This window comes from Rhinoderma darwinii, chromosome 2 (genome assembly GCF_050947455.1).
Source record: "Rhinoderma darwinii isolate aRhiDar2 chromosome 2, aRhiDar2.hap1, whole genome shotgun sequence".
In the NCBI taxonomy this organism is placed as follows: Eukaryota; Metazoa; Chordata; class Amphibia; order Anura; family Rhinodermatidae; genus Rhinoderma; species Rhinoderma darwinii.
In genome coordinates this window covers 388,891,117-388,904,970 of record NC_134688.1, presented here as the reverse complement: position 1 = coordinate 388,904,970, position 13,854 = coordinate 388,891,117, and the positions used below count along the sequence as shown (strand labels likewise).

Below are 13,854 nucleotides of genomic sequence, written 5' to 3'. Positions count from 1 at the left end.
TACCCGACTTCAGGGTTCTACCCGCATCTTGGATACAGTCCATTAGCGGGATTACTGATGCTGGCAGCATTTCTTTATTGTAAGCTCATAATATTGTTGTGCCTAAACAATAGCATAACCACTTATTGAGAGCCTACACTGACAAGTTTTAAGTCCCTCATCATTTTAACCTTATGGCTGAGTTCACACGGGGCAGATACGCTGCGTAAAAGCACACAGCGTATCCGCTCTGTGGTGCAGTTTTTCGCCTTGCAGCACTTAGCCGGGATGCTATCAGGCTGGCCTCCAGGAATGACATTTCATCCCAGGACACCGCTGCAGCCTGTTATTGGCTATAGCGCCATCCCAGGAGGCCGGCCCTCTGATGTCATCCAGGCCGGCATCTTGGGATGACGTTTCATCCCATGTGACTGCTGCTACAGCCTGTGATTGACTGCAGCGGTCACCTCAGGAGGCCGACTTGGAGGACGAAACACATACTCCTGGGTAAGTATAAGATTTTTTTATTTTCTGAGTCGAGTTTTTTGCGGCGGAATCGCTGCGAACCTCCCGCAGAAAACGCAACAACTTCTTGTTGCAGGAATTACCTCCCCATTGAATTCAATTGGGAAAACCCGCAACAAATAAGCAGCGTTTACACAAATACAATTGACATACTGCGGAATAAAATTCTGCACCACAGGAAAATTTTTGAGCATTTTTTTTCGCTGAGTATTTTGCAGCGTGTGGATGATATTTGTTTTATCTCATACACTTTGCTGCTACTGTATTTGCTGCGGATTCCGCAGTATTTACGCAACGTGTGGAATTAACCTATAAACTGCTGTGTTTTCTTTTCGCTTTTCTATACTACCACAGTCAATACTAAAGTAGTCACTAGACTCATTCAAAGGTAAGCAATTCCATTAGACTCATTCACTAAAATAATAGCCTAAACAGGAGAGTACAAAAGTAAGAGATCATATGATATATTGATAAATTTTGTCAGTAAGACTCTTAACCACACTCTGCAATGGTTAAACATGTATTTAACCCCTTAAGGACACGGCCAATTTTAGCCTTGAGGACAGAGCAATTTTTTTTACATTTCCCTCTTTGCATCCCGACGCTCATAACGCTTTTATTTTTTGTACGATGTAGTTGTATGAGACTTTGTTTTTTTGCGGGACGAGTTGTACTTTATGTACGTACCATTTTTTGGTACAAATACATTATCGTTTCATTTCTATAAATTTTTAAATAGCTTAAAATGCAGAAAAAACGCAGTTGCGCAGCAGTTTTAATATTTATTTTTTTACACCATACACTGATCATCACAAATAATGTTATACATTTGTTATACAGGTTGTCATGGTCGTGGCGATACCAAATGTGTCTATATTATTTCATGTTTTGGGACTTATATTTGAAAAAGTTTATTTATTATAAAAAATGTGTGTTTCTGTGTATTTTTTTTACTTTTTATTTATTTATTTACCATTATTTTTTTTTTACATTAATTTAACTTGATTTTTATTTTGTAACTGTAATGTACTGGCATAGATCTATATGCCAGTACATTAGCCTGTTACTGATTGTACACAGGCAGTTGTTAGGGCATACCTCAGTATGCCCTAACAACAGGAAATATGTTCAGACAGCCCTGGGGTCCTTCAATAGACCCTGGGCTGTCAGGCCATACGAGTTGTGGACTTTGATCGCGTCACAGTTATTTTCTGTGACGCGATCAATGTGCAGTCCCCTCTCCTTGAACGCCGCGATCAGCTGTCATCGCAGCGTTCAAAGGGTTAACAGCGGAGAGAAGATGTTTCTCTCCTCTCCGCTGTCAGAGCGGGCCGTGGCTGTGTATTACAGCCGTTGCCCCACTCTCGATCGCGCGCACAGACGCGCGCAGGGACGGCTGTCACACAGGACGAGTATGCTCGTCCTAATGCGCGAAGTGGTCGCCGCTCAGGACGAGCATACTCGTCCTGTGTCGGCAACCAGTTAAAGGATAATTGTGTTGTAAATAAGGCTAACTACAAAACTTCAAAACCAACTGATCTAAACTTACAATGGTCCTACAGGTCATGTCGATCTGGAAAAAAACCCCATTAAATAGAGTTTTAACTAATTGTAATGACCGCGGTCGAGGAACACCAGCATCTCTTACCCTCCAGTGGCCACGACCGCAGACTGATGAACTCCAGTCAGCATCTCTCTCCTCAGAGATGCCACTCTGCTCCACTGTCCATCTTAGGGTGCGCGAAAATGCTCGTTCTTGGCCTTAAAGGGCCAGCGTGCGCACCTGTAAAAAGCTCCCTATCGTTATTGAAATGGTCCCTTAGTTGTATCCTGTATCCTGTGTTCCCGTATCCTGTATCCCGTATTCCGTATCCAGTAATTGTGTTTGTTCCAGTGCGAAGTATAGTGTTGTAATAAATATGATGTAAGCATTGCTTCTATAACCAACCACCTATATAAGTTGACAGGTCAGGTATCATTGCCCGGTCTGTATTCTATTTATTTTTTAATTTTATTCCTGATGTACACTATAAGATTAGAGCCTACACATTATGTAGAAGCCATGCTGGGTGGTTTTCTGATTGTTGCGTGTCTATTCTGGAATAGATGTTAACAGCTTAGATCAATGAACACATTGAAACTAGACCCAAGAGTATTTTTGTTTAATATTTGATGTAACTCTGTATGTTTAGCCTATCGCAAAGCCAAAAGAATGGTTTATCATTTACACTGTGCTGTGTGTTTACATCCCTGTGGGAGTATTAAATTGCAGGCCCAGTGAGTATTCCATTTCAAACACAGCAAGCAATCCAACTACAAATTGGCCCTCATAAGGTTTTCCTTCTTTTCTTCTTTTATAAATGCGATATGAGACTGCTCATTAATGTGTCTTCTAATCAATGCTCTGCGTCATGCGCAGTACTATTACAGAAACAAGTCTCACTGTGATAAATTACTTAACAATAAGTCTTTACTTTGCTAGAGATGAATGTCATTAGTATCGATTAAGGAACACAATGGAGAGGATGGAAAGTGATAATTTGTCCCAGTCACTAACTTTTACCTGTAGGCATTTGCCAAAGAATCCATTTACACCCATCAACTGAAGATGTAATGCTCTTATAATGTTGTAATCCTCTTAAGTGACATATTATAAATAGTGAGAATACATAAATACATAATAGTTACCAATGAATTTTTTCTATCTCGCAATTTTTGCACTGGAAAATGCCAAAATATATATTGTGCTTATCAAAAATAATTTTTACTTTAAATATATCTGATGTCACGGCAAACACTGTGGTTTGGTACACATTTACTTGATCTATTAATTATGATGCAGTAATATACATATAAGCTGAAGATGGCAAATAAAATAGAACATTCTGTAAGTTTAGTGGCTAGCATTGTTGTCTTCTGCCCCTGGGGGAATGGGTTTGAATATGACCAAGAGAAACATCTGCATGAAGTTTGAATGTTCTCTGATTGGTTGTGTGAGTCTCCTCTAAGCACTCCGGTACACTCCAAAAATGTTCTGAGATAATGGAATTATAACTGGCATTCTATGAAATTGTCCCTAGCAGGTATAGCTGTGTCCACCATTAACTTTTCTTAAATAACGCTAAGATATACAATTTATCATAATTTCAATACAGTCTCACGCCATCTAGTTTAAAATGTATACGTTAAACATACACTTTTTTAACATGGGAGTCTACGGGTGATGAATGGCCGATGAATAACATGTCTGTCAGAGGCATCCTTCACAGCGATCCAGCACAAAAACCTATAAATTAAACGTATACCTTTTTTAAACATGGGAGACTATGGGCGTCGGCAGAGGTATATGTTTTTATTTACATATTTGTTTAACATCTCATACATATAGGGATTTGTCTGGTTTAGAGATAAGTTAAAGGACACTTTTTTATTTGTGTGTATTAGACTGTGAGCAACGTTGGGTACATAGACTGATGTGATAATTATCTCTGTACAGTGATATGGATTTTGTTGGAGATATTAGCAACAGGAAATTAGATTTCCTACCACCGTGTAAGAAATTTATTTTTTTCAATGTAATGCATGTATATGTCCAAGTAGTGAATTAAAGAGGCTCTGTCACCAGATTATAAGTGCCCTATCCCCTACATAATGTGATCGGCGCTGTAATGTAGATAACAACAGTATTTTTTATTTTGAAAAACGATCATTTTTGAGCAAGTTATGAGCAATTTTTTGATTTATGCTAATTACTTTCTTGATAGACAACTGGGCACTTTTTACCTTTTGACCAAGTGGGCATTGTAAAGAGAAGTGTATGTCGCTGACTAATCAGCATCATACACTTCTCTCCATTCATGTCCATTTGTATTCACAGCGCAGCGTGATCTCGCGAGATCATGCTGTGCTGTCACATACACCCACATTAACTTTACTTAAGTGTCTTGAGAGTGAATAGACATTGCCTCCAGCCAGGACGCGATGTCTATTCACACTCCCGACACTTCGGTAATGTTACTGTGAATGACAGCACAGCATGATCTCGCAAAATCACGCTGTGCTGTGTAAGTAAGTCCCACACAAACTTTACCGAAGTGTCGGGAGTGTGAATAGACATTGCTCCCTGGCTGGAGGCAATGTCTATTCACTCTCAAGACACTTCAGTAAAGTGACAGCACAGCGAGATCACGCTGTCCTGAGTACAAATGAACATGAATGGAGAGAAGTGTATGACGCTGATTGGTCAACGTTATACACTCCTCTTTACAGCGCCCGCTTGGTTAAAAGGTAAAAAACGCCCAGTTGTCTATTAAGAAACCAATTAGATTGAATCTAAAATTGCTCATAACTTGCCCAAAAATTATCATTTTTCTAAATAAAAAACACTGTTGTTATATACATTACAGCGCCGATCACTTATAATGTGGTGACAGAGCCTCTTGAAATCCTTATAAAATGTTTTTAAATAAAACAAAAACAAAGACATTTGTAGAAGAATATTTTAATATTATTAACTGATCTTTAGGAGAAAAATTTATTGACTGGGATTGAACTACATTGCAGATTCATTTTAGCTCCAGTTTTTGTCATACTTGCCACTAACTTTTCAAAATAAAGATGTGTTCACATTTTCTACAATTTCCATCAAATAATACTATTATATTAAATTAAAGTATTTTGCATCAACACAAATATTCACAGAGCAACACCGCACTACAGCGGCCCAAAACCTCACAAATATTGCACTGTGGCAAAACCATGTGTTTTTTTTGCTACGTTTTTTCTGTGAATGTGCTGGTGGCTTTAAAACATCTAAATTTGTGTTAAACCATGGCAAAAGCAGGTCTAAACAGGCATTTATATTTGATTTATAATTGATTTATAATTGATTCTAGGTGCTAAACCATTAGTAAAGTAGCCTCCATTTGAACATACAGGGAGGAATTTATCAGTTTTCTGGTGTAGAAAAGTTGCAAGTAACTCAAAGTTAGCAATTTGCAAGAACAATTATGACTTTTGGGCCATTTACACCACTCTAATATGTGGACAGAGCTTAATCAAAGGGACGGGGCCAACCGCAGCCTGACAACTTTATTATAACTTGTGCCAGAACCCGGCATAAATTATAGTGGAAATCTTCACTAGCTCTTAGTTGTCATAGTTTTTTTGCAGGGCCCCCTACTGCTCCCCCATGATCGGGCAATAAAATAAATGTTCAAAAATACTCACCGCCCCTCTTCTTATGCCACCGATCCCCCCAGGCTCCCAAGTCAGGTAGCAGCGCAAACAAGCTCCTGTTGGCAGGCAGTGTCAGGACCTTGTATGCGACACAGCACATAAGGTTCTGATGCTAGACATTGTGTGCTGTGTCACATATTACGTTGGACCTGTATGCACCGTGGCCTGATGAGGGAGCCTGAGGAGATCTAGAAGAGAAGCAGAGCAGTGAGTAATTTTTTTATTTAACGTGTGATCCAGAGATGGTGAGCGACCACGATCGTTATTCCACAATTGTGTCATTTGCCACTTTATAAATGTGAACAGTATACTAAATATGAACAATATATTAAAGGGGTTGTCCACAACCGGACAACTGATGGCCTATCCACCAGATAGGTCATCAGTATATGATCTGTGGGGTCCAGTAAGCTGCTCCGGCGACCTGCGGGTGCCAGATGTCATTGCACAGTATGCAAGGTTTGGTTGGCTCTGTACATTGCTTAGCGACCATTCTGCAGAAGTGCAGCTCTGCTCCTATTCACTTGAAAAGGAGCAGAGCTGTATTACTGCAGCTCGGCCGCTATTCCATGACTGTGGAATTTAGTATTACAAGATGGCAGCGAATAGAAAAAGGATCTGCATTTTTTTCAAGAAACTGTGCCAATCTTGTCCATAGGCTGTGTCTGGTAATCCAGCTCATCAACAAAACAAAATGGTGCTGTGCTGTATCAAGAAAAAAAAAGGCAAACCTTTTTTCTTTTTTCTTTAGAATCCTGGACCACCCCCTTAAGGAAAAACAAGTATTTTCACTGCTTCTGTTTATAGTATATACAATGAAAATTAATATAACTTAACCTCTCAAATGAAGAATGTTTACGTCTTGTTATATCTTGTATTTGATTGAATGCACACAATAGTTGAATGAACCTTTTAGTGTGGAATGTCGAAGCCTAGAGCTTCATAGAATTGTGAATACCATACGACTTGCCTTAGAGTTATATAGCACAATTCAAGGACATATTTCAATTGTCGCACACGTTTTATAAAGGATTGTAACAGCTTTATTATTAAGAAAATAATGTAGGCTTTGAAGTTGTATTACTTTAGAAGTTCACCTTCATCCTTCAAGATTATAACTGTAGGTTCAATATTCTTTGTGTAGACCCATACCTCAAATGTAGAACATGTATATGTTTTTTGGAATCCTTTCTAAGCAGAATATCATAAGTAATTTAGAGAACATACAAAAAGTGATCAATCAAGTTGATTATATAATAATAGTTGACTTACCGAGAATACCTAATCTGTAGTTGACTGTAATGACGATAACATTTCCATGACTTGCAAGTATACTTCCATCAATCATGTTTCCAGTACCTTCCATGTAGGACCCTCCATGGATGTAAACCATAACTGGTTTCTTATTATTTGGATCGTGGATATCTAAAAGAAAGTATAAGTAAGGATCACATAATAGAGTTGAAATATTGGTAGTTGTAATTTTTAATATTTTTAAAACATTGCGTCCTGTAAAAAAAAATCCAACTTCAGTTTTTAATATGGCTTCATAATTCACATTTTGTTTTTTATGTACAACATTTTTTGTTTTTTAGATATTTACTGGTTAAGTGATTACCTTGCTTTTATTACATTGTGAAATAATCAAAACACTATGCCCTGCACGTACTTGATTAATTAAGAAATGTTGGTCACGGAAAATTCTCTATTCATGGTGCAATAGTAAAGCCCTATTTACCATGAAATAGAGATGGAAAAATCACTTAAATAACTGAATAAGTTATAGCCGTTTAACCACAACGTGTAAAATATTGCAAAAACAGTTTTGCTCATTAAGGTCCAAAATATTCCGGCTATGTTAGTTAAAACAGAAAAACAGTAACTTTGACATATATATATATATATATATATATATATATATATATATACTGGTTGCATCTTTTCCATGTCCATGATGTCATTTGGCTTTAGACATCATGCATGTGTACACAGAGCCTATATGGCTGCAAATGGAGTTCCTGTAACAAAATGGTTTGCCTTAAAGAAATTGCTGTTTTTCACTTTCATATCATAAAAAAAGGAAGAAAGAAGGAAATTGTTTAGCTTTTTGTGCCTCAACAAATTGATGCTTTTTTAAACATGTTGGTAGTATATATTGAAATGTGTAATATTTATGACTTACTGTAATATATAAAGTATATGTCAAAAAAAGATAATTAACTTTCTATTAAAGACAGTCATGCTTGTTATATTTTTAATATTATACATTATTACTTTCCATAGCAGTCGTCCTTAAAATCTTAAGGTTAAATATATTGTACCGGCTTGTGAAAGTGCACTTCAAAATTGCAGTAATTGCATATTTTTTCACTCTATAGAAATTATTCATAGTGAGTATTTTTGGAAAATTGTATCTAAACCAAATTTTAATAAATGCAGAGCAAAACATTTTGAGATTTACATAATTTAATCTAATATATATATTTTTTTTATTATGCAAATACATGAACTCAAGAAGCTTTAAAAATAAAGTACTTTATTTAACTAGTACAATAGTGGCTTGTCAAGTAGAAATATGTACAGAAAAGTGCTCATTATAAATTCTATGAATTTCCAATGCAGTCATATTAAATATAAAATCTGACAAAATAAAGTAGTCAAAAATAGCAGTTACTAAGCAGACTTCGAAGGCTCCAGATTATATCAGTCAGAGATCTGTGTGTCTAAAAACCAAATAATTAAGCCAGATTCACACGACGAGCATGTTCGGTCTGTGATATACGGTCCGTATGTTGGACGCATTTCCTGGACTGAACACACTGCAGGGAGAGGGGTTCCTAGCATTATAGCTATCTATGACGTTAGGTGTCACTGCCTCGCGGCGGCAAAACTGTCCCGTACTGTAATCATGTTTTCAGTACGGGACAGTAGTTCCGTGGAGAGGCAGGGACTCCTAGCATCGTACATAACTATGATGCTAGGATCCCGGCACACTACAGTGTGTTCAGTCCGGGAAATGCGGCCGACATACGGACCGTATATCACGGACCAAACATGCTCATGTGAATCCGGCCTTAAGAAACAAAGATTGGAAAGTTCTCAAATTAGTATAGAAATATCTTAAAGGAAGTGGCTGCTATTAAAATCCTAAGGAGCAAGCCGATTTAGGCTTAAAGATATAGGAATATATTTGTTTTTGCCTTTATGCATTCCATTAGCTATATCTTTATTTTTACTTATTTGTATCTATTTGAGGCCTTGTTTTTGACGACAGAGTTTTTGGCAAAAATTTGGGATACATATAATTTCATTAAATATTTCTCTGTTTTCTTTATGGTGGAATGTATGAAAAAAAGTAATGTTACCATTATTTTTGGACAGGTTTTTAAATGTATGGGAATACCAAATATATTTATTTTTGTGTTTTTACTTTTTATAATATTGAAAATTATTACTTTAAAAATATTATGTTTATTGTATTTATTTTGTAGGACTATTTCTTGCATGCACAGCATTACATTTTTAATAATTTTTGAAAACCTTTTTTAGTCCCATTAGGAGACTTTAACTACATGTTTTAACTATATTTTAATGTAATATATTTATGACAAAACCTTATTTTCTGTGCATATATATGGGTATACCCTAAAAAAAAAGCTTAATATTTCATGCCCCATCAATGCAAATGGAGGAAATCTGCAACAAAATCTGCATGTATCATATGTCTATTTTGGCATGGATTTTAGTGCAGCTTTTTTGGCTGGTTCAACAGCATATTATTTACACAATAGGACAGATTTACTATTGTGTCTGGGTCTAGAGTGTGTTGAAAAATCCGCAAAGTTTAGCACAATTTTTATGTTTATAAAATCTGACATAATAAAGTAGTCAAATATAGCAGTTACTAAACAGACTTTGCAGGCTATAGATTCTATCAGTCAGAAATCCACGCGTGAAAAAAGCAAACAATTTAGAAAAAAAGATTGAAAAGTTCTCAAAGTAATATAGAAATACCTTAAATGAAGTGGCTGCTTTTGAAATCCTAAGGAGCATTGCAATTTTGGCTTAAAGCCATAGGATGATTTTTGTTTTAGCCACAATGAATTCCATCAGCCACGTCTTTATATCAACTCATATGTTGCTATTTTAGGCCTTTTACCACGGATTTCAGCCTTTGCAAAGGTTGAAACCTGCGGCACATCTGATGCGAAGTTCGGCACTTCTGGATGCACCCCCACATGTACGAATTTGTGGCAAAATCTGCAGTGGAAATTGTCCGCCACATCTGAACATGCCTCAACAAATATTATTACTGCGCGCTCTATGAATGCAATGGGTGAATTGCTAAAGAAATGTTGGGGGAAAAAAAAAAATGTACATCAACACTGACATTAACCCCTTCCCGCTTTGGCCACATTTGACCTTCCTGACAGAGCCTCATTTTTCAAATCTGACATGTTTCACTTTATGTGGTAATAACTTCGGAAAGCTTTTACCTATTCAAGAGATTCTGAGACTGTTTTCTCGTGACACATTTGACTTATTATGTTACTAGCAAAATTTGTTCGATACATTCTGTATTTAATTGTGAAAAACACTAATATTGAGTGAAAAATTTAAAACATTTGCATTTTTCTTAATTTAAATGTATCTGCTTGTAAGACAGGCAGTTATAAAACACAAAATAGTTGCTAATTAATATCCCCCATATGTCTACTTTATATTGGCTTTGTTTTTTGAACATCCTTTTATTTTTCCAGGATATTACAAGGCTTAGAACTTTAGCAGCAATTTCTCACATTTTCAAGAAAATTTCAAAAGGCTATTTTTACAGGGGCCAGTTCAGTGGTGAAGTGGCTTTTAGGGCCTTATATATTAGAAACTCCCAATAAGTCACCCCATTTTAAAAACTCCATCCCTCAAATTATTTAAAACCGCATTTAGAGTGTCTTCACCCTTTAGACGTTTCACAGGAATTAAAGCAATGTAGAGGTTAAATTTACAAATTTCATTTTTATTGCAGAAATTAAATTTTTATCCATTTTTTTTAGAACACAGAAAGTTTTACCAGAGAAATGCAACTCAATATTTATTGCCCAGATTCTGCAGTTTTAGAAATATCACACATGTGGTCTTAGTTGCTTATGGACTGAAGCACAGGCCTCAGAAGCAGAGGAGCACCTCGTGGATTTTGGGGTCTACTTTTATTAGAAAATATTTTGCGGTGCCAAAACAGTGGAAATCCCAGAAAAGTGACCAAATTTGGGAAACTAGACCTCTAAAGGAAATTACCTAGGGGGTATAGTGAGCATTTTGGTTTATTGCAGAAATTTTTGGTAGTAGGCCGTGAAAATGAAAATCTACATTTTTTCAAAGAAAATGTAGATTTAGCAAATTGTTTCTCATTTCCACAAGGACTAAAGGAGAAAAAGCACTACAACATTTGTAAAGCAATTTCTCCCGAGTACAACAATACCCAACATGTGGTCATAAACAGCGGTTTGGAAACACAGCAGGGCTTAGAAGGGAAAGAGCGCCATTTGGCTTTTGGAGCTCAAATTTAGCAGGAATGGTTTGCGGAGGCCATGATGCATTTGCAAAGACCCTGAAGAACCAAAACAGAGAAATTGCCCAAAAAGTGCCCAAAAAGTTACTCCATTTAGGAAACTACACCCCTTGAGGAATTCATCTTCGGGTGTAGTGAGCACAGGGGTTTCATAGATTTTATTAGAATTGGACAGTGAAAATAAAAACAATCCTATTTCTTCAACAAGGCGTGAATTTATAGAATAATTTTTTACATTTTCTCTACAAATAAAGGACAAAAAGAACCCCAATATTTGTAAAGCAACTTCTCTGAAGTACAACAATACACCATATGTGGTCATAAACGGCTGTTTGGGCACACGGCAAGGATCAGCTATTTGGCTATTTGGAGTACAGATTTTGCTGGATTGATTTCTTGGCATCATGTCGCTTTTCTAAAGCCCCTAAGGTACCAGTACAGTGGAAACTCCCCAAAAGTAACTCCATTCATGAAACTACACCCCTTGAAGAATTCATCTAGGGGTGTAGTGAGAATTTTGATACTACAGGTGTTTCATAGATTTTGTTAGAATTGGGCAGTGAAAAAAAAAAATCCTTTTTCCTCAATAAGACGTAGCTTTAGATCAAAATTTATAATTTTCTCAGCAAATAAAGGAAAAAAGAACATTTACATTTGTAAAGCAATTTCTCCATAGTACGGCAATACCCCATATGTTGTCATAAACTGCTGTTTGGGCACACAGTATGGCTCAGAAGGGAAGGAGCGCCATTTGGCTTTTGGAGTACAGATTTTGCTGGATTGGTTTCTGGGCGCTATGTCGCATTTGCAAAGCCCCTGTGGGACCAAAATAGTAGAAACCCCCCCAGAAGTGACCCCATTTTGGAAACTACACCCCTCAAGGTATTCAACTAGGGGTGTAGTGAGCATGTTAACCCTGCAGGTGTTTTGCAGAAATTAGTGTCCACTCGATGTTGCAGATTGAAAATGGGATTTTTTTTCCATAGCTATGCCAATATGTGGTACCCAGCTTGTGCCACCATAACAAGACAGCTCTCTAATTGTTATGCTGTGTTTCCTGGTTTTAGAAACACCCTACATGTGGCTAATCTTTTGCCTGGACATTCGACCAGGTTCAGGAGTGAAAGAGTAATATGCGAAGTTGAGGCCTAATTTGGCAACTTACACAGTATTGGTTCATAATTGCAGAGGCTCTGATGTGAAATAATAAAAGAAACCCCTGAGAAGTGACCCCATTTTGGAAACTACACCCCTCAAGGCATTTATTAAGAGGTGCAGTGAGCATTTTCACCCCACAGGTCTTTTTCATAAATGATTGTGCTGCGGATGGTGCAAAGTAAAAATAGAAATTTTTCCCTAGATATGCCATTTCAGTGGCAAATATGTAGTGCCAAGCTTGTGCCACTGGAGACACACAACCCAAAAATTGTTAAAAAGCTTTTCCTGGGTATGGCGAAGCCATATATGTGGAAGTAAACTGCTGTTTGGGCACACTGTAGCGTTCAGAAGGGAGGGAGGACCATTTGGCTTTTGGAGCGTGGATTTTGCTTGGTAGTAGTTTTGTTTGAGTATTTCTGGTATTTCAGTTTCTAATATGGGGGTATATGTAAGCTGGGCAGAGTACATCAGGGGCATAGTCAGGTGGTATAATAATGGGGTGAAAAAAGAATAAAATAATCCATAGACGTGTGTTACGCTGTGACACAATCCTTTCTGCACAGGCCGGTGACGCCCTGAAAAATGGGGTTCTTTTTTCCTCCCCACTTTCCAAGAACCATAGTAGTGTGAGGGCTTATTTTTTGCGAGAAGAGTTGTAGTTTCTATTGGCACCACCTAAAGTACCATATAATGTACTGGGAAACTGAAAAAAAATCTTTGCGGGCTGAAATTGGAAAAAAAATGTGATTCCTCCATAGTTTCTTGGGTTTCGTTTTTACAGCGTTCATTGTGTAGTAAAAACAAAACCTTAACTTTATTCTGTGGCTCGATAAGATTACGATGATACCAAATTTATATAGGATTTTTTATATTTTACTACTTTAAAAACAAAAACTATTTGGTAAAAAAAATTGTTTTGTTTTACCACATTCTGAGAGCCATAGCTTGTTTGTTTTTCCATTGATTGAGCGGTGTGGGGGCTTATTTTTTTGCAGGATGAGCTGTAGATTTTATTGTTATCATTATTTGGTACATACAACTTTTTGATCACCTTTTATTACATTTTTTTGTTGAGAGCTAAGTTGACAAAAAAACAGCGATTCTGGCATTTTACATTTTTTTTACGCCGTTCACCGTGCGAGTAAAATAATGATATATTATAATAGCTCAGACTTTTACGGATGCAGCAATACCAATTTTATTTCCTTCTTTTTATTGTTTACATTACTTTAGAGGACAAATGAGAAAAGCTTTTTTTTTTTACTTTTTTTTCACTACTAAAAACTTTATTTAGCTTTTATTTTACACAATCTATTAGTCCCCCTAGGGGACTAATTGAATGAGTGATCGCTGGTACAATATACTGCGATACTAATGTATTGTCATTT

The 13,854-nt window shown here is 36.8% G+C and overlaps 1 protein-coding gene across 2 annotated transcripts in view; it reads right to left on the bottom strand.

Moving 5' to 3' along the window:
- The window catches only part of NLGN4X (neuroligin 4 X-linked), a 261,523-nt gene that overhangs the window by 112,028 nt on the left and 135,641 nt on the right, over positions 1 to 13,854 (bottom strand). For both annotated transcript variants that reach the window (XM_075853982.1, XM_075853983.1), the window contains one exon: positions 7,015 to 7,167. In XM_075853982.1, coding sequence (XP_075710097.1) covers positions 7,015 to 7,167 — 153 coding nt within the window. The remainder of the gene's footprint in view (positions 1 to 7,014; positions 7,168 to 13,854) is intronic.